At 38.0% G+C, this 27,224-nt stretch overlaps 1 protein-coding gene across 1 annotated transcript in view; it reads right to left on the reverse strand.

The window, feature by feature from the left end:
- The window catches only part of ABCC4 (ATP binding cassette subfamily C member 4 (PEL blood group)), a 142,452-nt gene that overhangs the window by 99,220 nt on the left and 16,008 nt on the right, over window positions 1–27,224 (reverse strand). Inside the window, exons 4-14 of the mRNA XM_066313444.1 lie at window positions 26,703–26,927; window positions 22,339–22,428; window positions 21,845–22,008; window positions 17,616–17,741; window positions 14,665–14,914; window positions 12,942–13,046; window positions 8,734–8,823; window positions 8,180–8,371; window positions 6,550–6,644; window positions 6,357–6,443; window positions 15–111 (exon numbers count right to left, since the gene is read on the reverse strand). Coding sequence (XP_066169541.1) covers window positions 15–111; window positions 6,357–6,443; window positions 6,550–6,644; window positions 8,180–8,371; window positions 8,734–8,823; window positions 12,942–13,046; window positions 14,665–14,914; window positions 17,616–17,741; window positions 21,845–22,008; window positions 22,339–22,428; window positions 26,703–26,927 — 1,521 coding nt within the window. The remainder of the gene's footprint in view (window positions 1–14; window positions 112–6,356; window positions 6,444–6,549; window positions 6,645–8,179; window positions 8,372–8,733; window positions 8,824–12,941; window positions 13,047–14,664; window positions 14,915–17,615; window positions 17,742–21,844; window positions 22,009–22,338; window positions 22,429–26,702; window positions 26,928–27,224) is intronic.

Genomic DNA, 27,224 nt, shown 5'->3' on the forward strand with positions numbered 1-27,224 from the left:
TTGAAATTGCTTACATCTTTTAAAATTAGAATCTGATTTGCAGCATGGAGATATTGCAACTGGTGAGTGACCAAAACAGAAATCTTCTGATGTAAGGCCTGACAAATACATCTGCAAAGAGATAGAAAGATTAATTAAAATTAAATGTCCTAAAATATTTTAATTATTTCTGGAAGACCTCTTCTATTCAATTACTCAGTTTTTAAAATAAGAAGATAACCAGGCTTGCTTACTAGATTTACAAAATCTATATAAAACCTTAAAAAATATGTTCTTTATTTAGCTTTTTAGGTTTTCAAGGTAGGGAAAAAATATAATTATTTCTGGTCTGAGAAAAAAGAGGAGGCAATAAGACATTTCATTAAAATTGTCTTAAAACATTCTTGTAACAAATATACATGTCATAATCTGAATTGCAAAAAGAGCATTAAAAAATTATACTAAAGGAAAGAGAAAGAAGGGCAAGATACTGAGGAAAATTATGGAGAAATACAGCCAGTAAAATTAACTTCTTTAAGAGAAGCTTTCAGATCAGCTGTAACACTGAGCCACAGAGACTTCTGAAGAATTAAACAGTACTACTGATTTAAGAAAAAAAAAACAAACCCAAAACATTCCAAAATTGCCCGTAAGTATTTATTTTTCTGACTGGTTCACTAAGGCTGAGTTTCAGCATCCATCTACTTGTAGAAGTACTGCTCTGTGTAACTGAAGAGCAACAATAAGGTGAAAAGCCCAATTCCAAGCGAATCACAATCTGATAGTGTGTCCCTTTCTCACTGATGATGCAGAAAACCCATGGAAAGCCTTTTCAGCAGGGGATACAACTGGTCCAAGAGTTCAGACACCTGCTGGAGCCTGCCCAGCACTGCCACAACCTTTTTATCTGCCTTTTAATACCCCACATAGTTCACCTTGCCTGGGGGTGTCCACTACGCTCAAGAGGCACACCTTGTTAGACTGAGAGCACACTTAATGCATGACAACAGAACAAACTGCTGCACAAACTCCCATCACCACTGTCACATTTATTAAATACACAAGCACACACACAGGGGCACAGTCACACAAGACCCAGACAAAGAACACCCAAGGTTCTTCAGCAAAGCAAGATGAAGGGACTGTGAAAGCTGCATCCTCTTCCCCAACGAAGAATCAATTTAAACGTAAAAATGTTCCTGGCAGAAGTTAAATGGGTTCTTCTCCCTGTTTAAGCTAAATAGAAATTTCAACATCTTTGAAAATGTATTCCAGGGACAAGCTACCCTCACCATTACAAGTTTTTTCTCTGAAGTTCAAGTTTACGTCCTTTGGTGCCATTTCAATCCATTACATCCCCAAGGGCCCCTAGACCAGTTCATTCCTGTGTACAAAGTCCCTTCATACTTGAAGTCCTTCTCCTCCAGACATGAAAGAAAAACAAATAAAAGTAATAAAGTCTCCCAAATAGACTTCTTTTAAGTAGATAGGGCTTCTTTTTTGCCTCCCTGTTCTGGACACCTGAATGTTCCTAACCACCTATACTGGAATAGGAAGCTGGTCTATAGATTTTTTGCAGGGCACAAAATTGAAACATTATTTAGCTGAAATCTTACATGTACAAAACATAATCGGAGTATTATTTTACTTGTACTGCCACGTATAGTACTGGTCATAAATCTCAGGCTGCCATTTCCTTAACAAGAGCATGACATTGCTGAGTCATACTGTGTTCATGATCCACTACACTCTACACCTCCTTTTCCATATAACTACCACACTACTGATCCCTGCTCATTGTGTATGTTCATGGACTCAACACTCTGCAGCCTTCCCTGCTGCATGCACATACTAATTCACATCCCATAGCCAAAACTTCACAAATACCTGTCCAGTTTCAGAACTGCCTTCAGCACTGTCTGGTTTTCTATCACCTGAAAATGTACCATCATCGACCTTTAAACGTCATCAGAAATAGCAGCATCAGGACAGACCTCTCCAGAAATGACACCCTTCTGATTCAACAAAAATAAGCAAAGAGGATTTTAAGCTAACAAACTTAAGTAACAGGATACCTATAAGCCATTTGAAAAACTCACTGCACTTTGACAGCAAACGGCTACACAATTAAAAAATAATTACCTTGAGCTTTGATAGTGCAGAGCATGAAGCAGGAGACACTGAGAAGGGGGCCTACAACAACACAGTGTTCCCCTGTGCAAAGGCAGAGTCTTCACACTTTGTGCATACAAATCCTCATTTGTTCTTCCTTCCCTATCAGGTCTGCTTTTCTTTGAGACAAGTTTTTCTTTTTTAGGTTTTTATCTTCAAGAACCAGCTTTCTTTCACCTCTACAAAATGTCTCTTCTTTAATGATGCTACTTTCTTCCTTACCATTCTTACTCTCTCTCCTTTTTGGAAGTTCACATGCAAGTTTAACTTTACTTTAGTTAATACTTATATTCATTTCAATGAAAATAACCACTGAGATGAAATTAAAGCACATGCATAAGTGCTCACAGGCATAAAGTCTTTGTTGTATTCATTTGCTTCCTATATTTGTTTTCCTCTCCCTTCCATTTAAATTTAAGTAGTTTAGGGAGAACAACCCCCCAGTTAGTTCTGCACATTTCAAAGTCTACAAAATTGAAAAAAAAAAAAAAAAAATTGTGCTATGCTTGCCAGAGACAAAAACCCCACACACCCTACACAGTTTACTCTGATGTCTCTACTTCTGCTCTGCTGCTTCTGTTTCTATGTCTACCTAGATAATTATTTATCTCATGACAAGTCCCAGTCATGCACAAATATGACTGGTCCATAACATCCACTGACCTGTTCAGGCAATAGGTAGCACTGGATGGCTGGAGAAAGTCTATAAGCAAACAGAGTGATGCTTCCTCTGGCACACACTTCCAGCTTCCAGAATACATACATTAGGAACTTTCTGAGCCAGAGATCCTGGTGTTCAAGTAGATCTTTGAACTTTTTCTATGTGAATTCTGTCTGACACTAGGAATGATGCGCATACCACTCCCAAGAACCATCACAACTTTAGATCCGATTTTAAAAGATTCTTAAACTGTCCTGCAACTCTGTCTACTCTCACCAGCACAGAGGAGAAGGGAAAGAAATCAGGCTATCATCAACTGAGACTGCTACACAGCTCCTGTCACTTGGAAAGATACATGGAAAGGAATAACACCTAGAGAAATGCATGCCCTAATAGACTGCTGAAATACAAATCTCACTCTTAAAAACATGAGTTTTGAGTCAATACTGCTGGTGGGATACAATTTAATTTCTATCTAAAGGTGATATGAAATCATATAATCTATAGCACTATATAGATAAACAGGGCAAGTAGGAAATTCCTTGAGATCCAAGTGCAATTGAATGATTTTCTTAGAAATCCCAGTCTGCTCCAAACTTCATCATATAAAGAAATGTGCTACTGCATCTGTGATGGTTGCCCTCATTTTGAAACTAGAGGTCCCAAAAATATCAGACTTCTTAAAAGTTAATTAAAAGCTATCTTTCTTTAAAAAATACAAAACAAAGGCATCTTTTCATATCCACATATGAATATGCAAAAAACCATAGAACTATATTGGCAACCCCTCACTGAAGCATGAAAAGGCTGAGGCATGCCTACTATTAACTATCAAGAGAACTCACAGGAAAAAAAGGCAACAAACAACACAAAAATAGGAAATCTTCAGTTTATACCTTCCTAGGTCCCAAGGAATCTGACCAGGAAAGAGGAATTAATTGAAAAACTGCTTTTATCTACTCCATCATCCACAGAACAACTTGTCTGTACCACAAAGAAATTCTTAAGAGCCACAGCTCCATATTAATAATATCATGGTCTGTTTTCCCACTGGAGCTGTGCTACTTGCATTCTTTCTTACTTGAAAAGTATTTATGTATTTTAAACTGCTTAACTGCAGCAGTTAAATGTAACACAGAAAAGCAGAAAATGTAATGAACCAGCCATCCACATGCCACAGCTTTGGTGAATTACTAGGAACAAACCTATCTTTGATGCAAACACATAGACTAGACACTTGTAAAAAAATAAACTTTAACATAAAATTACAAGAAAAAAAGAGCGAGTGAACTGAACAATATCCACTTCAGATTCTCATTAAAAAAATCCCCTGTTTCCTCCATCTCATCCATTGTCTTAAGCTTCGTGGTTTGGACTCCTGGGGGCAGCCCGCATGAAGTGGTGTTTTGGAAATTCCTCAGCACCATGTTCTAAGAAATCATTCTTGCTCAAGTGCTCTCTGTCTTCTCCACAGTTTTAGCACTATTCAGGATGCACTAAAATACATGCCTTGCCTTATTTTTCAAAGCGACTAACTGAACACAACGCTCTCCTCACTACTCCCAGTACCTTTACAGATTCCACGAAGGCTTCAGAAAATAACTTCTGTTTGTAAAAAAACCCTCCTTTAAAATCTTGTGCAGGGAGGCATGGCTTGCTTTTCCTTCCCACTACTACTCCACCCAGTCCATTTTCTAAAAAATGCTTTCATTCTACTTCTTTGTGTTTTGCTCAATCTGATTTGGAGTTGTGGAGAAAAAATGAAAGTACAGAAACAACCCCAGCTACTTGTCTGAGTTTCAAATTCTCTGAGATAACCTCCTTATTCCTCCTCATCTTCACACACTTATCAGCAAAACACAGGCTGTGCTCACGGTGCAATGGCTTCTATCTCCTTTACGGTTTTGCACATGCAAAAATCCACACTTCCAGGTTTGCAGTGGAATGTAGATGCTGCCAATGTCACAGCTCACATGAAAAGTAGAGTAAGCTGAAGAGGCAGCCTGACCTCCTTCACAAGGCACCACGGTACTTTCTTGTCTCCCTCTTCATGAAGAGACCTTAAGACTTCAGGGAGAGACTGGTTAACTGCTCAGGTGGGTGCACTTTCATAACTCAGGCACTGATACAGTCAGATGCTGGAGTTGCAGAGAGAACTTGGGCAGAAACAGAAGACCAGTCACTGAAAAGTAGAAAGCTTCAACAGGCATTAAAGGAATTTGATTGCATACGTGAACTACAGAGGTGATGCACTCCATCTATCTGTCACGGCAGCTGAAAAATGAACGTAAAGCCTACACATCATGAAACTCTTACTCCATACTAGCTGACAGAAACAAACAAAATAGCTTTTTGAAGACATCAATAAAATAAAGCAAAATGTTAATGAGAGGGTCTAGATTTCAAACTGCAAACATCAACAGGATGTACAATTTTCAAATTTAGATACTAAACACAGGGAGGTACTTCTCCCTGTATGGAGAAAAAAGAACGTGCATGCCACTGCCACTCAGTGCTATTTCTATGACCATTTCTGCAAGATTACTGCAAGTTTTTATGATTTCCTAGGGGTGGATAGGAAAGAACAATAGTAAAACCAAATAAATCTATGGAGTTGAAGCATGGAATTCAAAGGATGCAAGTGTGCTAAACAAAACTCATTTACTGAAGACCCCAATCAAAGACCATTGAATTCCATCGACAGAAGCTTTTCCTTCTAGTTAATCCTAGGTTATGTCTTTTAACACAGAGAGTTGCAAGCTGTGAAGAAGTAAGGACAAAACACTGGCTAGGACTAACCAAATTATTCTGATACTCACCTCTGTGCCTTAGATTAGACAGTCTCAGAGGGATAGAGAAGAAACTCACTGAAAAGGGAACCTGACTTTTAATGAACACTGTCTTGTTTCTTTGGAAATGGGGGCAGGTCCAGTATCCCTCTCTTACATAGTAAATTGGTGCATTCTCTTTCCCTCTTTTTCTGCTCTCTGCAGTCTACTATGCAGGCCACACACCCTGTTTCACCTACCCAAAAAAAATTTCAAGAACCAAAGCGAAAAATTATTCAAGAATCTAAGACGGTTCTTTCCTCTCCTTTAGCCAGCTGAATTAAGTGCTTATAACCAGCAAGTAAAGTTGTATCAAACTAAGAAGAGATTTAAAATCCCACCCCATTTTATTCTTCACTTGGTACTAATATTCATAAACTCCATTATTCATAAACCCCAATACTTATGGATGAAACTCAACATTCTCCTTAAGAAAATGGCACATCGTCCCTTAAGATTATTTCTATTTTTAATATCTTCAAAACAGGTTTTTACAGTGCTTTTAAAAATAAAGAACAAAATCAGCAAAACATTGAGGCAAGGAAAAAAAACCCTGTATCTTCCAATTCCATAAAACAAGGGAAAAGCAAATCAGAAAGTGAATGTACTAAGTTTTGTGAAGAAATCCATCTCCCCAGAAATGCTTTCTCAAGTTTTCGATAAGGAATTACAATACAACAGTTGCATTTTAAATTAAAATAAAGCAGTTAACATACTTTTCAAACAAATGTCTTCCAACTTCAGCATCTACTGCACTCAGTGGATCATCCAAAAGGTAGATGTCTGCATCTTGATACACGGCTCTAAAAGGTTTAAAGAAACGTCAGTATCACAAAGCCTTACATTAGCTTACTTTAGTCACTGGAGTCTGACAGTTTACAAATTTTAGGAACAGCAAAAAGCACTAGCCTGGCCAGGTTTACACGGGCCTTCTGCCCCCCGCTCAGAGTAGCTCCACGATCTCCAATCACTGTTAGGTCACCGTTCGCCAGTAATTCCAGGTCCTGTGAACATGAAAGAACAGATAAAAACTTTTTTTTAAAAAATCATTTTAACTTCAAAGACTGACAAAGCTGTTTGCAACATAACGTTTCTTATTTGAGAAATATTAACATAACACATTAAAATATAAGGTTTCATACTAAATGTAATATCTGCAGTTACTTTACGACTCTATATGTCATATACTCTATACTTTCAGCAAAAGGTAATTGAAAAAGCAGAAAAAACAGATGAGATCCTAAAGTTCACTTTTTCTACAGCTATACCAGAGGGAAGTTCACTACTAGCCTTAGTCTCACAAAGAATATTTACTGGTGATTTAGAAAATCAAATAAAATACTAGAAAGTCTGACAGTAAATTTATTCATTTTTATTAGAACAAAATTAGCTGTCACAAAAAATAAAAAATGAACTAACTATTATTGTTAAATTATCTATCAATGTCCCTAAAAACTGCATTGTTTTTATTCTTACTGCAATGTATTCAGGAAAAATAACTACAACATTCATCACACAGATTTGGTTAATATGGGACCTCAGGACTGTGGATAAGAGAACAAAATTATACAGTGTTCCATTTCACATTATTGTATTTCCTATTCAGGAAATACAGAAGTTTTACATTAAGCTACAAAATATATTCTGAAAGCTTATTCACAGCTTCTATAAAGCACATAAATTTGCAAGAAAACTATGAAAGCAAATATGCCATCATGAATGAAGTGGGGATTTTTTTAATGCTGTTTCCTGTCTTTTAAAGTCATTAAAACCTTGAGTTTAGACAACAGCATGACTGAATATCAGCAGGAGATACTAAAACTCTATCTGCCAAGTGTAAAAATCTTGCAAAAAACGTTCATTACAGTAACCATCTGCTTTTAACCTGTGTCGCTGCTGACAGAAATATCATAACATGCTGCACAAAACCTTTTTAGCTGCCAAGCAAAATGTCTGTTTCTTGACAAATCTGGCTTAATCCTCTTCTATATCTCATGTCACAAACTCCTTTCCACACAAACCTTTCAAATACATTTTTTCATGAAACTACTTGGGTTCAGCAAGTTCTCCAGTACAAAGCCCTAAGGTTCTTTTGATAGCTGTTGGCAAAGCATAATACACAGTGAAAACAACATTTATTTCAAAGGAAAGCATATAGGATATTTGCAAAACTAAAGTCACAAGGAGTGCTAGCTTGATCATTTGTGTTCTGCCTCTTATTGCATTTGCACACACACCTACCAAAACAGCAGTAATTATGAAATGTAATAGTACGGAACAGCTTTTCCCAAATTTGTCAGTGCTCCATGCATGCTATACTTCCCCCTAGTGGAAGTTTTGAGACTTAGAAGATGATGCCTTACACAAGGATGGCAAAAAATTATTACACATTTCTGATGAGCAACAGGAGTTATTTCACATGCTACTTATAACAATCAATTCCATATACTGTACATTGCAGCACATACCACAGGTCTGAAAGAACACTAAAATAAAAATAAAGATCATGGGGAGAAAATACGCATAGAGAAAGCCTTACCTTTTTAAGAGCACAGACTTTTAAAACATTTTCATATTTTTCTTTCTCATATTCCTTGTCAAACAGTATATTACTTCTTACAGTGCCAGAAAACACCCAAGGCTGCTGTGAAACATAGGCAATTCTTCCAGAAACATTAATCAAACCTTTGTCTTTAGGCAGTTCACCAAGCATAGCACTTAAGAGCGAAGACTGGAAAAGATTAAAAAAAAAAAAAGTAGAAATTAAAAAGGTTGGTTGCATTAAAGACATCCCAGAGATTGAGCAGTGTTTACTGGCACGATACCCTATTTCACCTTGTCTCTCAAACTACTGCTAACAGTAGAAGAACACTAGTACCCTTGTCATGCAGTCTTGAAGCGACACACAAAATACTGTTTAGCTCCACATCACCTCCTCCCCACCCAGAAGGACAGTAGCCTATCTTGAATGTCAGTATCCAGATGTGGAATGTGTGATTATATACATAAAGGAACTGTATATTTTCAGGTTTGTAGTTTTTACATTTAATATACTCGAAAGCCTCACAAAATGGTGTAAATGTTAAGACTTACTTTTCCAGCTCCTACAGGACCGATCACAGCCAATAACTCCCCTCGTCTGACAGTAAACGAAATTTGTTGAAGTGCTGGGGTTTCTAAACTCTGAGGATTTGAGAAAAAGTCAGGATTTCTCAGTAATGAAATACAAACCATCAAAAAAAAATATTCAGAAACAATGCGCATACATCACTATAAACTACAAGTCCATACGCCCACCACATTTTCAGGCATATGGTTTTTTGCCTCTTCAGTAATTCCCAAACACTTCTGAAAGACCCTCATCCTTCACTACAAACATGCAGCACAGCTAAAACAGCATTGAAGGAATAAGGAGGCCAAAGGCAGCAGAAGCAGGGCTTCTTCAGAGCCCACATATTTGGGTGGCAGCCCTGGAAACATGAGCTCTGTCCTGGCCACCACACCAGCATTCCCGGCCCCAGCACGACACACTCAGCGACTCTGAGCACACAGGCAAATGGAGGGCTGAGGCTGTGTTTGCTCTAGTCAAGGCTCTATCCAAAGCAAAACCAGAAAAACGCTGTTTGATTTTACACAGCTTTATCTTGTATACTGGATATTCATTCATACTACCCTAGGATTGTCTGTTAAACATTCCTTTCTAATATGCTTATCCTTTACATTATGGATGAGTTTATTTCCCAACATATTTTGCGCCTCTTCTATCAAGGTTACAAAAATGCCTACTTGTGGAAAGAAAGGATGCTCATGTCTTTAATAGTTATGCTAAAAAGCAACTTCTAAGGACCTGGTGCAGCTCCCTCTCATTAAAGCAAAACACCTTTGTAACAGAATCTGCCTTTACATGCATCTTCACCTGCACTAAACACAACTGACACCAAAATGCAAACATTAAAATATATGCATTTAAAAAAAACCCAAACAAGTACCTCCATTAAAGGACCAAACAAAAACCCAGCCTTAAGCTCCAAAAACAGAAGAGCAAGGTTATGAATACTTTAAAATCTCCGTCCACCTTTTGAAGTTCAAGCAGCTGAAAAGGTGACCACCCTAACTCCACACAAAAGATGACACAAGACAAAACAGTTCTGGGACTGCAAAAGGAGGAAGCCTGCAATTCACTTATTTGGGAAGAAACAGAAATCCAGAATCCATCCACACCTGTGATGGCTGGGATAGCACACACATGCTCACTCGTGCCAGGAGAAATCCCTGGCAGGCAACCTCACTGCCAGCGCTCTCTCTGCAGAGCTCGCAGGAGAGCCTCAGGCTGCAAGAAGCTGAACTCAGGCTCCTCCTGCAGCTCTGCTGAACCACTTTGGCTGCAAATTACAGATTTCCACAAGGTGGCAGCAGGGACTTTTTTCCTTTTCACAGCTGCACCACCCGCCCCAAACCAGCATCTGACCCCGAAATTGATTCCTCTGTCCACAGCACACAACTCAGGTGCTCACCTAGTGCTAGGGTCAGGAAAACTCTACGACTTTATGGCAGCCAAAAATTTTATTTTTTTACTACACAGTTCGGAGGAAGAGAAAATATCTCTTACTAAATCAATGTCTATATGGAAAAAATAAAGCTTTCTGACACACAGGCCCTTCTTCAGACCTTCTGAGGTTGTGCTTCTGTATTCACAGAAGTGCAAAGACATTTCCATCCACATCAAACATTTTAAAAAAATACAACGTAAGAGCCAAAAAACATTACAGTAAGATTTGTTAAAGTTTTTGAACTCTTACTGCCATATTATACATTCAAGCAGTACTGGAAGTTATAGAGCCTACACTAAAGTAGTAATTCAAGCAAACAGCACAGCCACACACACACGTGCCCTAAAGGGGCATGATATTTTTGCAAAATGGCATTCCTTATAATTAAAGACTATTTGTCCTGAATTCATCACAGCTATTTTTAGGAAATTAAATTAAAGCACAGACTAATATTGCAGCAAAGTTCACCTAGCAGCTCACTACCACAAATGTCCCAGCTCCCCTGCGCCCTGTTCAGCTTGCTGTGTCTCCAACCCTCCTCCCTCTGCCTAACCCTGCATGAGTCATTCATGGGACTCAGCTATCAGAAAACAAATCTCATTAACAGTGATTCATTTTCTATTGCTTTATCCCTCCGAATTGCTTCACCACAAGGTCATACAAACCAGCACTAACAACCAGCATAAGTGAGGCAACAGACAAAGAATGCAAGGACAAGAGGACACAAGAATGATCCCTTCAAGGACAGCCAACTCCTTAGGTGAGCTGGGGCCAACCTTACACGTTACAGACAAGAAAACGAAAGAGCTCTGCCCACCTAAGGGACACAGAGATTATATATTGCACAGAAGTACTACCCTACTTAGGTTTCTCATGTAAGGACTAAAATTACAAGGGATAAATGTGGCCTGTGTTCAAATGCTGAGATTGTAAATCTGAAGTTGCTCAGTTGAGCAGACAGACTGTTCTGTAAATTCAAGGAACATCAGTAAAAAGCTGTACTGAAGAATCCCTAGTTCCATGTTGGTATCAGACTAGCCTGTGGTATTCAAGATAATGCTTGCCTAAGTAAAGAGTGTGACCAGGAATTAATTGGCTTTGTTTATCTTTTGAGAAACTGTAGTACACCATGTTAGGCTGTTTTCCTAAAAATGTAGCTAATAATCCCTTTTTTACTTCAAGTGATTTTGGATTCATGAGTTGCTTCTTGGTTGGTTTAGTATCACTTTTGGCACACAATCTCTAAAAAATAAAAATTATCATCCCACTGTAGAGTGTCTGTACAGACATCCAAAGTGTCTTGAGAAACCTAGTCAGGGTAGCAAGCTAAGCCTGCTACTTGACAAAGGATAACATATTTATATTATCCTTTCATAACTCGCCTCTATCAGAACTTACCACTTTTTTCAGTGAGCAAGTCTACAAATTATTTTGTGTCATTTTAAGAGTGTATAATAGAAACTTTCTGAGCAGATCTTAACAGTTCTGAGAGAACTGTTCTTTTCCCAGGCACACTGCAATTAAATATCAAAATGAAAGTTACATTAACAGTTTTGTGGATGGCTTGTCAGTTTGGGGTTTTTTTTTAACTGAAAGGAAACCAGTAATTCCAGTCATGCTACCCTGTTTTATGCAATATAAACAACTCATGGGGAAAAAAAAAGTCTTTTATGGGCGCCTTATGCAACCATTTCCTATAAATCGTTTTACCAAAACAAAAGTACCAAAGTCAGTTTGAGAAGAAAACAAAGATTAAGCAAGACAGTACATTTTGCATTACAATGTATTTGCAATCAAGTCTTTCATATCCATTAATTCTAAAAACTTGGTCATTGCCTCAGAAACACTGATGCCACAGAGAAGTCTGAAGCAGAATAAAATAATGTCCTTTTGCAGTTGAGTAGGTGCAAGTAGGTAGATCCTCACATGCTTTTCACATCTCATCTTCCTTGGACACAGCAGAGATAGGGGAACAGAGTTTAGAAAGAAAAATATGGGATTCCTTATGTGCATTACATTTATATGAAAAAGTAATTTTTAGAGCTTCCAGCACCTGTAATCGAGACTGAAGTCTCTCCTGTGTGAGGATACTGGCAGGTTGCAACAGAGCCAACAACTGATCACAAATTATTGCTTATCATAGCAATTAAAGTTTTAAAACAGAAACAGTCAACTTTTGCCTGTCTTGCATAAAAGAGATATATAATAAATTTATCATGTTTATTTGTCCATTTTTCTAGCCATTTTGGTGAGTTTGGTCTATTTTAAGCAGAAAAAATGTGCAGCTGAGCAGTCTCAAAACACAGAGCAACAAATACATGCAGACTCGTCTCTAAAGCTTTCAAATTTGTTGTAAGAAGTATAATACTGTACTGGCTCTAGACTAATGGACTGATCAAGCATTCAGTTCAAAGAAAAACCTCACATGATAAGGTCCACCTTGCTGTGCTGCCTGTCTTTATTTCCAATTTAAGTACCTCAGCCACAATATACAGTGCTGCTTAACAGAAAGAGATATTTTCCCCAAGAAACGCAGTTTTTCATTTAGTATAGTATTAAGAAACAGCTGTTTCTAAGATGCACTTGACAGTGTTTTCAGTACTATTCTACAGAGTTAGCTTAACGTACTGAAAGGATTCTCACAACTCAAAGGACAGAATACAAAGTATCAGCACACTACACATACACACACTGCCTTTTAGACTTCAAATGCCAGCAGCACCAATATATGTAATACGTAAGTAAATTTACCTTATCCCAATAGCAAGTCAAATCTTGAACATGAAGAATGGTATTTTCATTATTGCCTTGCAGCTGTGGCTTGAAGTGTGAGACCTCATCAAGCATCAGAAAGTTCTGCAATAAAAGAAAAGCAGAGGATATTGCTCACAATGAGACTGAGATAGGCAAGGAACCCAAACACATCTTTTGAATGCAGCATACAGAACATTAACTATGGGGTTGGAAAAAACAATCACGAACTGATCAAAGAATTACATTTCTAAAGCAATACACAACTACAACAGTGTACCTCTAACCCGCTAGCTCTCCCTCCCAAAAAACCTCCAGAAGTGCAGATTTAGTAGGTAAGGACTCTAACAATCACCTGCTCAATAAAGAATTCCAGAAAGAAATGGATCTTAAGAACCTGCCCTGTCTTTTCCTTGAATCACTAACAATGTTTAAAGTTGTTTAACTCTTTCCATGTAGAAGAGGTGAAATCCTCACTGCAACACCTTCTCATTCCACTGCTTTGATGGCAAAGGTTTATGTTATTTCACTGGAAAAATAATGAGGACACAGCAAGTAGCTGTCCACTGTCTTTATTAAGCATTCTTCAAGGGATCAATAGAAGGCAGAACATGTCTGAATGTTTCCTCATTTTAAAGTCCAGGATATTAACAAAAAAAGAAACCTGCTTACACCTCCATAGCTGGCTCATTGCACTCTCACCATAGCATTTCTATTCTACATTACATACCAGCCAGCACACTTTTCTTTCAATTTACATAAGCATGCACTTTGTACCATAGCCACACTTCTACCACACCCTGCCTGATGCTAGATTATAAATAGCCAAAAAACACTTTGAAAGGAAAGAGTCTACTTCCACAGAAAATTTTCAAGGCTAACACCTACCAAAATTTTACGACAAAACACAGAACATTATTTTAGCCTTTGACTCACGGAGTTTAAGGACCTTATAGGCACCAGCAGACAATATTTTGGGAAGAGAAGGAAGGTCTTGACCATAGAAGCCAAGACTAGTTAACAAGTACTTAGCTAAGAGTTGGCAGAAGTGAGATAGCTGCTGAAGACTTAGAGAGCAGTATCTAAGAGGAAGCAGGAGGAGGATGTCAGGAGCCATGGGAGGGCAGGGAGATTACTGCTAGGCTTTTACAGGCACAGAGGCACTGCTCAGACTCCAGCTGGTGTTACAGAGTGCAGTGAGAAGCCAAGCATTTTAACACAGCAGTCCACGGTGCACAACATACTCTTGTTCTGTTAGCACCAGACATCAGCACTACCAATGCTTACTCTTACTGAATTTGAGTGTTCACTTCAGCACTGAAAGCAGCCACAATACAGAAGCTGGGGCTCCCACCTGGCATCCATGGATGACAGGGTACTGCAGTGTGAAATATGAATCCTATTGCTCCCATCTGCCTGCCTTGTTCTTCAAATCCCAATCCCAGCATGCCTACATAACTGTACACACATTCCTCTTACTTCAGAGATGTCTACAACACCTCTTTGCCATGCACACTTTCCTCCTACATCTCAGCCTACCCCTACGGCACATGTCATGTTTTTTGTACCTGCATACACAGCAACACGTTCAGTTTCCAAACCAGGTTATTCCATTGCGAATCCCAAACTGCAAACCCACAGCAAGGCCGCAGTTGTCAGTGACATTAAAACAAAGGCAGAGTGAGAGAAGGACTCCACAGCCCCTCCCAGTCAGTGAGGCTACCTTGATTCTCCGGATGCTGATCAACGACTCGGACACCCTCTCCACAGCGGAGGGGAAGAACAGGGTCACCGTGAGCCTCACTGCCCCGTACAGGGACACTGCCACGAACACCTCGCTCGCAGAGATAACGTTGCCAAGCAGTACATAGGCCATGAAAGTCATGAACACCGTTATTTTGCTTGCCACAAAGAACGAGGCTAAGTTCAGTCCTCGGAGGTAGGAGCTTTTCATAACCATGGCAATCTCCTTCCTAAAAATGCAAAACATCAATGAATCACATCAATCTCTCCCATTACTGCTACCCTCAACAACAGGATGAGGGAAACCCCCTCTCAGGATTTTAGTTTCATATCCTTTCTCCTCCCCTTGCACCACCCCAGCTCATATGCAAATAACTGTGAAGAAAACATGTTATATGTTAAATAACAAACCAAAACCACAAAAAAAACCAAACCAAAACAAACAAACAAACAAACAAAAACCCAACCAGAATTTAAGAGGCTTGGAAATTCAGAGGAGAAATTAATCACATTTAGTATCCTAGTAACTATAGCAAACAATTATTTTTTTAGAGCCAGAAAACTAACATACTTTATTTTTATTCAGTATTTTAATTCAGATTCTAATCTGCTCCAAATATTTTTGGGCTGCTTGAAATAGCAAAGAGTAAAAAAAACCTGTATAAAGGCCAAGCACCCACAAACTCCTTATCCTTCCAATATCAAAATCCAGTACAGTTCAGTCACAGAACTCATGACAAGACCAACACATACTCTGCAGTCAAAAAAAAAGGGCAATTTCCAGAAGATCAAGAGTTTGTCCATGGCCCAAGTAAGTGTCATTATTCAGCTGCTGCTCCTCAAGCTATATCACAGGATTTAGAGTATTTCCTTTCATCTCAGTCTAAATCCTTCCCAATTTGGACCCTGCTCTTGACTTCTTTTGCTCTAGGAATTCTGGTTCATAAATTAAGAAAATACTGATCTGTGAGGCCAATTGTTCTGCCACTCATTGCCCAAGCTAAATAATGACTGAAGTACTGCACAGACACATAAGTCTCCCTCCAGCAACTGAAAAGCTTCTGACACATTTTTTCTCAATTTCCATTTCAGTTAAATTACAGCTTCCACTTCTCAAAGACTCAACAAGTCCAATCCTCAAAATGTTACTACACTATCATCTACTAACATGTGGATGCTATCAGGCTTACATCCATATTAATGTAATCATTTTTCTTTATCAAAAGAGGCACAACAGCTTACTCCTTCCCCATATATCCTTAAGTAGACTTTTAGTCTACTTAATATTAGCAAAATCACAAAACAATTCCTAATTTCCCTTTCCACACATTCTGGGAATTCTTAGGGAAAATCGTAATAATTTTGATCGCCTTCCACTTGAAACTATACATTAAGATTAGAAACTCAAGTTGTGATTATACAATTCGAAGTAAATTAATTAACCACTTAATGAAGAAAAGTATGCAGGATGCACTACTGGAAAACTAGTTAAGCAACTTTCCCACTATACTTGCCAAATTGGCTGAACTGACAGACTTTTAAAGAGTTTCAAAGACTAATTTTTTTCAGCTTAAGGGTTCACAATCTCTGATCTCCCCTGGAGTACAGAGAAGGAACATTTGTATGTAAACTATTTGAATTGGGTCTAATTCAATTACTTCTACAACCCTGGATGAAACTCTTTTCCCACCCTTTAATAATCCTCTCATAATCTGTGGAAAGCTGGCAAATTTTTGTGCTACTCTCCATAAATACCCGATAAATTACAGCCTACCTGCAGGCTGCATATAATATATTACACTATTCTGAGGCACAAACTTATATAGAAGAAAACTAATACAGACAAACACAATAAAGAAGAGCAGTGAAGGGGTTCAGATGGCATCTCTACCCACTGTCAAGGGCCAATGTGGAAATACTGGACAATAAAGCATCTGGGAAAATTTAAGACTTTTACAGTTTTCCACAACACAGCTCAAGAAAGGAAAGAGGGCTCGAGACGTGTTCTGGAAGACCTTATTTCTTCCCATCAAAAAGGACACCTCTAATTCTAATGAGGTGTTGTGCTTGGAAATCTAAAATCTAGTGATGCGAATACACCCTCTGGCTCCATGCAAGACAGTAAAGCTTCCCATCAGTCACGAACATTCAATCAGCACAGAATCCCATAATCCAACAAAGAAAACAATTATGTGCATGGGAAGAAACATCTCAGGGAAAATTTGCAAGTTTGCACACGGATGTAAAGGAAAAGAAATCCTTCTAAGAAAAGGATTTCCAAAGTAAAACATTTAAAAAGAAGAAGTCTGATAATCTGCAGCAGGATAATAACCTTCTATCCATATTTTGGAGAGGGACATGACATGAAAATCAGTTTATAAGAAATATGCACTTGAACTCCTACAGTTAACATTTAGCACTGAATGTTGTTACAATGTCAAGTAAAAGGGCAAATACTGACTGAAGGTCAAATTTATTAATGTGTTTTAATCTGATTCAAAGAACCTCTGAAATGAAATGCCTTAGGATACCAAACTCAGCTGGCCTTGCCAGATGAATAACAAGGAAATTTCAGATCTGCTGTCTTAGTCCCTTCTACCTTTCCCAGATGGTTTGAGTAATAAAATGCATAAAAGGAGGATGAAATTGCTGCATTACAACTGTTACATCTTATTAGTTGTTAGTTTTGAACACAACAGTTAGAGGAAGCATAAAAAAGCCTGAATTATTGAAGGAAGCTTAAATTTTTTATTCCCTTAGAATAAATTCCTTCATTTCTCCACTCTTGCTATATAAAATTTTAAAAGAAAAAAGAAAAGCTCAAAAAGTGCAAGTAAACTGCATTTTAAAGCATAGAATAAAGCACTTATTCACATGTAAAAAATGGAAAATAACACTGTTCATATATCAGCTGTATCTTTCCAGGATTACCTTCTTAAACCATTCACAAGTTCTGCAAATGATTTTTCCCAAGCATACATCTTTATTATCTTCATTCCACTTATCACTTCATTCATGGTCCTAATCCTGACATCTGTTAAGGCAGCTGTCTTGCTTCTGCAAAGAGGACAAAGGAAAAATTCTCAGATTCCCTAAAGAAGACAATTTATGATCACATAACATACTTATGAAGTTTTTGCTCTTATTTGTAATGACAATTCACAAAACTGTAAATGCATTAAAGGGTTTTCCTGAAGACCAGTATGTTAAAGCTGACACACAGCAGACAGACTTGATATGTTTGTATTCCCAGCTCTCAGGGAACTGAGAACTGATTCAATGTTCAGAACTGTATGTCAGTTTGTGCAAACATGCAATATTCCTTGAACAACCTATCTGTTGTTTATTGCATGTAGAACTAAACAAAAATCAGAAAATGACTTTAAAAAGAAGATTTCAAAATGCCAAAACAACCACCCTTGTCATAAAGTCCTTTTGATGTTGTTAAAGAAACTGGTCTCATTTGTGACTTTTTAGGATTAACTGTAGTTGACGCAGAGATTACTTAGTATATGAGCTATAATTCACTAGATAATCTAGATATGGTCTCTTTAAAAAAATAAATACTATTTAAGCATTAATTGTAATTAACACTTACTTAAATATATCTATTTTAGTCCCACACTATGTTTGCACTGATGGAAAAAATGGAAAATATATATAATTAAATAATAAAGGCACAGTTTTAATTAGGAAAAGAGCATTGAAAGTTAGAAGTCATATAATGAATGCATAAATAATGCTAATAGATCCTATTATAATTCTGAATTCATTCATGTAGACAAACACTGGAGAGCTATGCACATGGAGAGCTATGGTAGACCTTATTCTGATAAAATACACCTTCACCAGCTAAATTATTTATTTTTGCATATACCAGCAAAAGTTAAGATTCAGAAATCATTAAAAAAAATTCAAATCTTTTTAGAAGGAGTGACTGGGCTTTCTCAGCTTAGCCTGTCCCCTGTAAGATTTCTCTGATACACTGGAAGAAATCACCATAATTAAAGAACGCAAGCTGAAAGAATTTCAAGCACCTACTCGTCATTTTAAAAAAACTTCTCGGCACCAGCATTCCATAAATGTTAGGATGGCTGAAGCAGGGTATTAAAAAATATTTATACAAGGGAACTGACAAAAGGCATTTAGAAAGTCGGCCCTAGTGCAATCACGGATTCTTAATTCCGAGGAAAATAACATGGCCTAAACCAACCGCACCAACATGGAATGAGATTATCTTTTCCTTTTTCAAAAAGAAACAGTAACAGAAAGACAATTCCTTATAGAATGTAATAGCTCATAATTTCTTCCCCATACACACACCACTATTGGAAAAGGCAAAATTAGCATGTTTTGCTCATGTCTCTGCAGTAGCAAACAATTCTCACGTGCAATCCTGAAAGTCACCTAACTTCCAGGCTTGGTCTCCACATAACAGAAAGTTGAAGATGGTAGAAAATAATAAAGTTAGCAGAGGTTTCTTTTTTTTAAATGATGTGAATTAAAAAAGGCTGTAGCTCTCATAAACAAATTTTTCAGTTTTCCTGCTGAAATGTCATCATAGTAACCATCCTTTTTCAAATTGCCTTAAAATGCTCAAGAGGTTGGAGGAGTAGTATTTTTAATTTTTTTTTTAAGTTACACTCCCCCACTTTGCACTAAGCATATTTTCTACAACTTTCTGTAAGACTTTCTGGCTTTATAGCAGAAGCCACAGGCTCAGTGATATTGTATAATGGCTTCAAGTATACAGACATCCAGTGCATTGATGGTAAATTACTGCAGAGAAAGAAATGTCCCTGGTTTTAAAAATATTCAGTTCAGAGTACAAACAGATCAGTCCAGTACATGCTCACACAGCATGTCAAGAGTGCAATAAGAAAGGACCTGAAAATTTTTCATCTGAGAAGACCCCTCTATGATACTAAAAACCATTCTAAATTAAGCAAGCTACAAAATTCCCTTTTGCTTTCACAGAGCATATTTGATGGGTTTTAATTATGTCTGACACAGCAGTTAGACACAGTTTTTATCTTCAAGGAAAAGGACTTTAAATAACAATACTACAATTGTGTGACTGAGCAGTGAAAGCGTCAAGCTCTTGTGAATAAATTACATATAAAATTGTCTTCAGTCCAATAACTGAACTGTTTCTTTAATAATATATTAGGTCATGTGTATTTTGCAAAACTTCTCATACTTGTGCAAGTAAAAGCAATCCTGCGGAATACAGTGGATGCCATTCCTCGGGATATCAAATCCATATCTGCAACTCCCAGAGCACTGAGGCCAATGGCTGCATCATGAATTGGTGTGCATGCGTGTTTACACGAGTGAGTCACAACCACAATGCTGAATAACAGCACAAATTAACTGCCACACCGAGCGTGCTTGGATTTTAGCAAAAGCTTTAATCCTTAAATTACTTCTTCAGAAGCTGCCTTCCTAAAATCCATGCAGATTTTCCCACCAACTGCCATGTAAACACACTCATCACTACAGATGTAAAATCTGTTCCAGTTTTACCGTTAACTCCTTCTCTTCATTGCACATTTCTATTCACAAAGAAAAAGATCTGCTCACATGGAGACAAGCAGAAGCTTTCCTGGTTAATAAATTCTTTCCCTTGCACTGCATCTAAACAAGTGGCTGTTACTGAATGGGTAAAAAACCCCAAACACTGTTACATTGCCACTGATTAATATTTAAAATACACACCTTCAAGAAGGTGATTTTTGTCACCCTATTGTCTGACCCTGGACAAGTCCTTTAATCTCTTTGTGCCTCAGTTTCCCACCTGTAAAACAGGGATATTAAAGCCTGCCAGCACGGATTAAGAACTAGCCAAGCACTAGGTCTTTGAATTATTGACTCAATCCTCAAAAACATAGAACTAATGAAAAACAACAATGAAGTAGCTTGATTCTTATGCATGCATATGGTACATGCAGTGATAATACACATCTAAGAACATATGGTAAGTGATCTACAAACAGGCTTTCTCATAAAAAGAAAAGCTCTTAGAATCTGACAGAGAACTCTGAATGGATCATTATTTGAGAAATAGTCCCTGAACATTATTTGAGAAGCGGCACATGAAGACTATCATACTGGTTACAAATGAAGAGGTCTACAAGTTGTTTTGATTTTGCAATTCTCATCTCTCTCCTCATACCTGGCCAAGCAATGGCAATGCCAGGCTCAGTACATCGAGAAAACTTCTCCTGAAATATAACTTGATTAAAAAAAACAGTAACTCACTTAAAGAAATTTTACCTATCCAAAGAGCTAAAAGGAATTCATTCAACAAAAGATGCAAAGGAAGATTCCTAACACGCCTATGCATATGTGTACAGAGTAAAGGAACACAAAAATATTTCCAATTAGACGTAAAAGCCTTTTATAAAGTCATAATGTTAAGTCAAGCATGGCTAATTACACAAGAAACAGAAAACTTGGATGCAAGAACTTGCCTCAACAATCCCATCAGAGACAAGTCTTGCTAGGGATTTTTAGTACAAAGTTACAAAAAAAAAATTAAATTTGTCTGACAACGAAAAGTTACTCCAAACTCTTATCTCCACAGCCTAGAACCTTGCAGCTGGAAACCTCATAGCTGGCATCAAAACCACCATGATAAATTTTTCTTCCCTTCTCTCTCACTTCCTTCCTCTTTTTTCTCTATGCATCTTAGTCATGGAGGAGAGAGCAAGATCTTTAACAAGAAATTTCCAGAGCCTTCTGCTGCAACTCCTGTCTCACATTAGTAAGTCACAAAGAGAAGGACTAACTACATCTCTTTGGAGTAAGCCCAAGAATCTTTGCACTTCCCAAGAACTACTGCAGGAAGGCAAGGTTCAAGTTTCACAATTTTATGCCACGATCTACAGCAAGGTAGCTACAGAAATAGTCACTCTTTTAATGTACTGGATAGCTAATGAGTAGCAGATATTTTCAGCATGTTTGGAAGACAGACCACTTCAAGTCCATAATGTAGAATTCAGACATCTCACATTAGCAACTATTAAAAAAAATTAGCAAAGATAAAAGAGATTGCAAAAAATATCACCAGACACAAGCTGATACTCTGCCTCCACCCAATATGCACATTTTAAAATCCGGCACAGAAAATAGCTACAACCCAAAACATGCAGCCTTACCTGAGGGAAGAAAAAAGCTTCCCAATGCAGGTCTGCACAGGAAGAAGAATAATCAGAACTGCCATTCCTGCAAGACATGATGGGCCTATTTTCATCCAGAGAAGTACTGTTACAGCTACAGCTTGAAGTGGTCCAGCCCACAAGAAGTGCAAGAAAATTGTTACCTAAAGAAATAGTTAAGAATCAAAAATTAGCTTTTGATCTTAGCTTACAAATTAAACCCCTAGTAACACCTAGGAAGTATTTCTCCCTCTGGCAAGGCCAGGTTGGATGGGGCTATGAGAAACCTGCTAGTGGAAGGTGTCCCTGCCCTGGAGGGGCAGGAACTAGATGGTCTTTAAGGTCCCTTCCAACACAAAACATTCTACGCTTAAGAAACAACTAGAAGAAGTGTTCATTAGGAACATGTAATCACCAGTTTAAAACGTAACTTTCTTAACTCCAACCCCACAATTTCTTCAGCCCTTTGGAAAGATCTGTAAAGTACTTCTTACTTGATCAAATTTGTTCACATCATTTGACAGCAGGTTTACTATTTGACCAGTGGTAGTTTTTGCCATAGCTGCATTACTGAGACGAAGTGCCTGAAAAAGTCAGAACAGACTCAGATTATCACAGCTTATAGAGCACAGTACACCCATACACACAAGACTCAATACATAAATATAGTACAAGGGCTAAAACTGAAGGCACATCCCAGCTTTTGCCTGAGAGCATTAGGGCCTTAGACAAAATGTGGGTTAGACTTAATATCCTAAACAAAGTCCCAAAGCAAACAGCATTAAAAAAAAAAAAAAAAAGGTCAGGGGAAGGACCATGAGAATTAAAATGCCCTAGCTATCTTCATGTCTGAAGTGATTAAAAATAGGAAAAAGCCAACATGGCCAGTCACTAAGCAAAAGAGCTGTAACTTTCCATGTGCATTGTTCTCCCTCCTCACTATTAGTGTCTGTACAAAACAGGAACAGAGAACTCCACCTGAAGGCCAGATTAAAGTCAGAACAGTGTTTGGCCAATTGCAAGAATTCTGTTTTGAACATGTTATCTGGCAGAAGGCAAAAAACCCTCAAGTTATTAATTTTAGACTATCTTTGCAAATCAGAATGTCCGTTCACAAATCACTGACTCTTGAAAAATAGTAGTCTGTCTGAAAAGTCTAAAATGAAGTTTAGCACATGCTATGAAAAACAACAAGAATAAAGTAACAAGTATTTTTATAAGTTAATAAAAAAGTTAGTCAGTAGAAATTAGTATGTGTTTAAAAAATAACCCCTTCCCCAAAAAAATCCCATCTGAAAATATGAAGTCTGAACCTTACTGCAAAGATCCAAACTGAAATGGCTCAAAAACACTGATAACCCACCCTACTTCCTTCTACACCTGCTAGAAAGAAAACACAGGTTTGCGGCACAAGTTTAAAAAAATACACAAAGCATGTTACATGTTACTCTGTACAGAAATAGTTAATTCCTCAAAAACACTCCACACATTTGGCAGTGCACATCACTTCTCCAAACATTATTTTGTTTTTGACCAATAATCAAACCTGAAAAGCACTGATTGTTTCAAAAATACTGTTCCAGCATTTTGAAACAAGTAGGAGAACATCAGCCATCAAAGTACTATTCAAAGCGTATTTTCAGACAAGTCTCCTTACATTTCTTGTACCTCATTTTTGTGTTAGAAAGATATTGTTAATCACAGAGAGAATTCCAACCCCAACTTTATTGAAACCAGCAGGCAGAAACTTTTAAAACTCCACTATGAAATTCCTCTGACATTCCAAAAAGTAAATCTAGGATACTGAGTATATGAAAGGTCAGATTTAGTTATCTGAGAAAAGTATTGCTTCATTCCATCTTAAGCCACGTGTCTCTCACCCACCTGAAATCCCCCAGGTAGCTGCCTGCTGCTATCATGTTTGCTGCACACCACACATTAAGGTTGGTAAGCTCCGAAAAAAACTGATAGGAATCCACAGATCATAGTAACAGGAGTTCACATGACGTATGCTTGGAGACATTCCCATCAGGATGTGTTTACAGCACCTTTCCTGCCTGAGGTTCACCTGAACCATGAGAAGACCATGCCAGTGTCTTGCTAGTGGCCCATTAGTGGCTCATGGCCTGGGTCTGCCTTGGACCTGCCACACAATCACCTTTCTGACTCCTTCCTAGCTACTTCTACACAAGCAGCAAAATCAGTTTTAATATGACTCTAAGCACAGTTCATGTTGACCAAGACAGTGTCAGGAGGAACCACACAAGTATCTGAACCAAAAGGAGGGTGGTCATCTGTGACTGACTTGTCTTCTCAGGGAAGAGGCAGCCATTCCCACCATTAGTGGCAATGCAGTTTTAGTATTTTCATGCTTCTTTCTGGGTTTTGAATCTTTTTTTTTTTTTTTTTTTTTTTTTTAAGTGAAATAAGACTTGCATTTTCCTGGTTGAATGGATCTGCCTTGACTGCAAAGTAGCAGTTTTACTTCTTTCATAACCAATTTCTACCAGAAAAGTCCTGTTCTGGTACCTTCCTCTTTTTACATCTGATACATAGCCCCATATGAGCCGAGGAAAACTAACTCCATCCCAGGTAAAGTCAGTACACTGACCTCAAAGAACTTCTAAAAGCTAAGTCTTGGGGAAAAAAAAAAACAACCAAACAACAAAAAACAGTTTCCCACAAGTAGCCTTTGATTTCAAAGCATAATATTCTGGATCGTCATGAGACAGATTTCATTTTCATTTTTGTTACAAGTATTCTACGTACATCTCTAATACTTCTTATTGGTAACAAAACTTCTTAAGAGTTTGAATATAGGGTTTTTACAAATTAGATTTGAACTTTCCAGGAAATGAAAAAGGGTTTAAAAGTTAAGAATTATGAACACTTGAAGTCCTCTACTAAGAATGTTCTCTTATCCAATCTATTTATCCTTACAAATCCAAGATTTTATTTTCTACACCAATTAACAAACTCTGCTAAAGTGCTGGTAAATAAGAACCCGTTTCTTTCAAAAGCCTATATGAGGTTAAAGAGAAAACATGACCTATTTATAAGCAGCACATAATGAAGACAAATTATTAGAAAGGTTCGTCAATGTTCTGCTGTTACCGCAATCTCACCCTCAGAAGTAAACATGAGGAAAGATTAATTTTCCATTTAATCCCATCTCTAGAAATAAGGGTGCATATTACAAATATTTATTTTCCAAGCTTCTAAGCCAATATCTACCCAGCAACAAACACCATCACTATATACATTTTTCATTAATTTCATTTTGGTAACCAGTTTGGTAAATTAATACCTTAGAGAGATGTTTATATACAAGAAAGCATCGTGCCATTTATGTACAAGAAAGCATCGTTAGAGCCAAGTTCCCAGAGGATCCTTTCCAAAGTATCAAAAGAGGAAGAGAATAAATGTGTGTATGAAAAGTAAACACTGCATAAAATGGGGACATTTTTATTCTCCTCACTTGATTGCTTTGTCCAAAAACTTCACATGACCTGAGCCAGTAGTACAAGTGTTTGTGTTGATGGTACCTATGTTTAATGGTTAAAATAATGTTTCTTTCTTTACATTGCAAAGACATTGTAAACTTCTTTGCTGAGGTCTGAAATTTCAGGTCACTACTCCAGCAGCACTGAAGACAGAAAGATGGGGCATTTTCCCTTCCAGCATTCTCAGCAGAGATTTCCTGCTTGGAAGCAGACAGCCCCACAGTTTGAGAATTGCCAATAGCTTCAGAAGAGTGAAGCAGACATTTACAATGGGGTTGCTTGCTGCCCAGAGCACATCAAGGAGAGTAATTCATCCTGGATGTTGTTCAGCTCCTTCCTGTAGGTAAAACTCAACTTCTCTTGCTCCACTTTCCCTCTGACAGCAGTCTTAACTCCATCTGTAGTTCAGAATAGCTATTAGTTGATCAGGACGCAGGGACAGCAAAGAAACAATGGCTTACTGAACATACATCCCTTCTCACATTTCACTGGTTTTAGTGGAGGGACACAGTACTCCAGTACACAGTAAAACCAGTAAATGATAATAAAAAACTCTTTAACTCTCCGTCTTTAGGATTCCACTTGATTCTGAACTGTATCTCCTCTGCCTGCTCCTCTCTCTCTTTGCCCTCAAACAGGAAGGATACTAAAGGTGAAGATGCCAAGCATCCCTGCCTGCCTGGAGGGGCAAGTAGCAGTTCCACAGAACTGCTGCCACTCCCAAAGAGAGCGTGATGAATGCCCTAAGGGAAGGGAGCAGCCTCTGATCTGCAAAGAGGACAACCTACTAGCTCTACAACACTGTTGGAATAAAATATAAATAAATCCCACCATTAACTGCAACAGTGGTGAGGAGAAACCTGGACAGCAAAGCAAATCCCAGGAGACTGAGAGTGCTGCAGCAGATGGTGATATCCAAGCACCACGTCCTCCCTTGGGATCAAACTCAAAGCTGAGTAGCTGCCAGCATTTCCTGGGAGCTCTGTCCCTCTCCTGCTCTACTCAGACACCTCTTACAGCTCCAGCACGAAACACTTCTGAGAGCAATGAGGGGGCTCCTCTCCAACAGCAGCAGGAGGCAAAAAAAGCAGCTTCTCCAAAACTTTAGGGCTGTTTAACTCACCACCTTCGCTAGGCAAGCCTGAAGCTGTCATTTAGACACCTCAGCACCAAAGAGAAAACAAAGCCACACGTATGCACATCTAGGGCCTGCATGTTCCGCACGCATCAGGTCTCTACAAATTAGTAACTTCAATGGAATTGCAAGCACGAGCACATTAAATAACTGCATTTTTAAACTCCTCTAACAGAACAGCAGCCAAATACAAAATACAGCTGTGAACAGGTTTGCTTACCTTCCGATAAATCATGTGGCACATAGCTACCCTCAGCTTCATGCCAGCCCGCTGTACATGATAGAAGTATAAGTGGTGCATTATAGCCAGAATAAGCGTGCACACAGACAGAGCACCTGCGTAGCCATAGGCAGAATTCAAATCCACCTTATCTGAGGAATCATAGTTTTCAAAATAATTAATAATTTTTCCCAAAAAAATTGGTTGAATTATTTTGAGGGTTTCCTGAAAGAGAAAGAAGGAGGGCAAGTATTAGTAATTTTATATCACACCACGCTAACCAAGTCTGTAAACAGGCAAACAAGAGCAAAGTACTGCCGCAAGTAATATCCCTTATTATTTTGTCTTTACTGTGCTCTAAAATGTCAAGCTAATTTTTATCAACATTTTATCCAAAAGAAACATGTTCCACATTAAAATTTAGCTGGAACTTCAAAGAAAACTCTCTCAATTACCAAAAAATCCCTTTGATGGTATAAAAATTGCACGAGAATGTATTACACTTCCATTTTTTGAAATGCC

Source organism: Sylvia atricapilla, chromosome 2 (assembly GCF_009819655.1).
Source record: "Sylvia atricapilla isolate bSylAtr1 chromosome 2, bSylAtr1.pri, whole genome shotgun sequence".
Lineage (NCBI taxonomy): Eukaryota > Metazoa > Chordata > Aves > Passeriformes > Sylviidae > Sylvia > Sylvia atricapilla.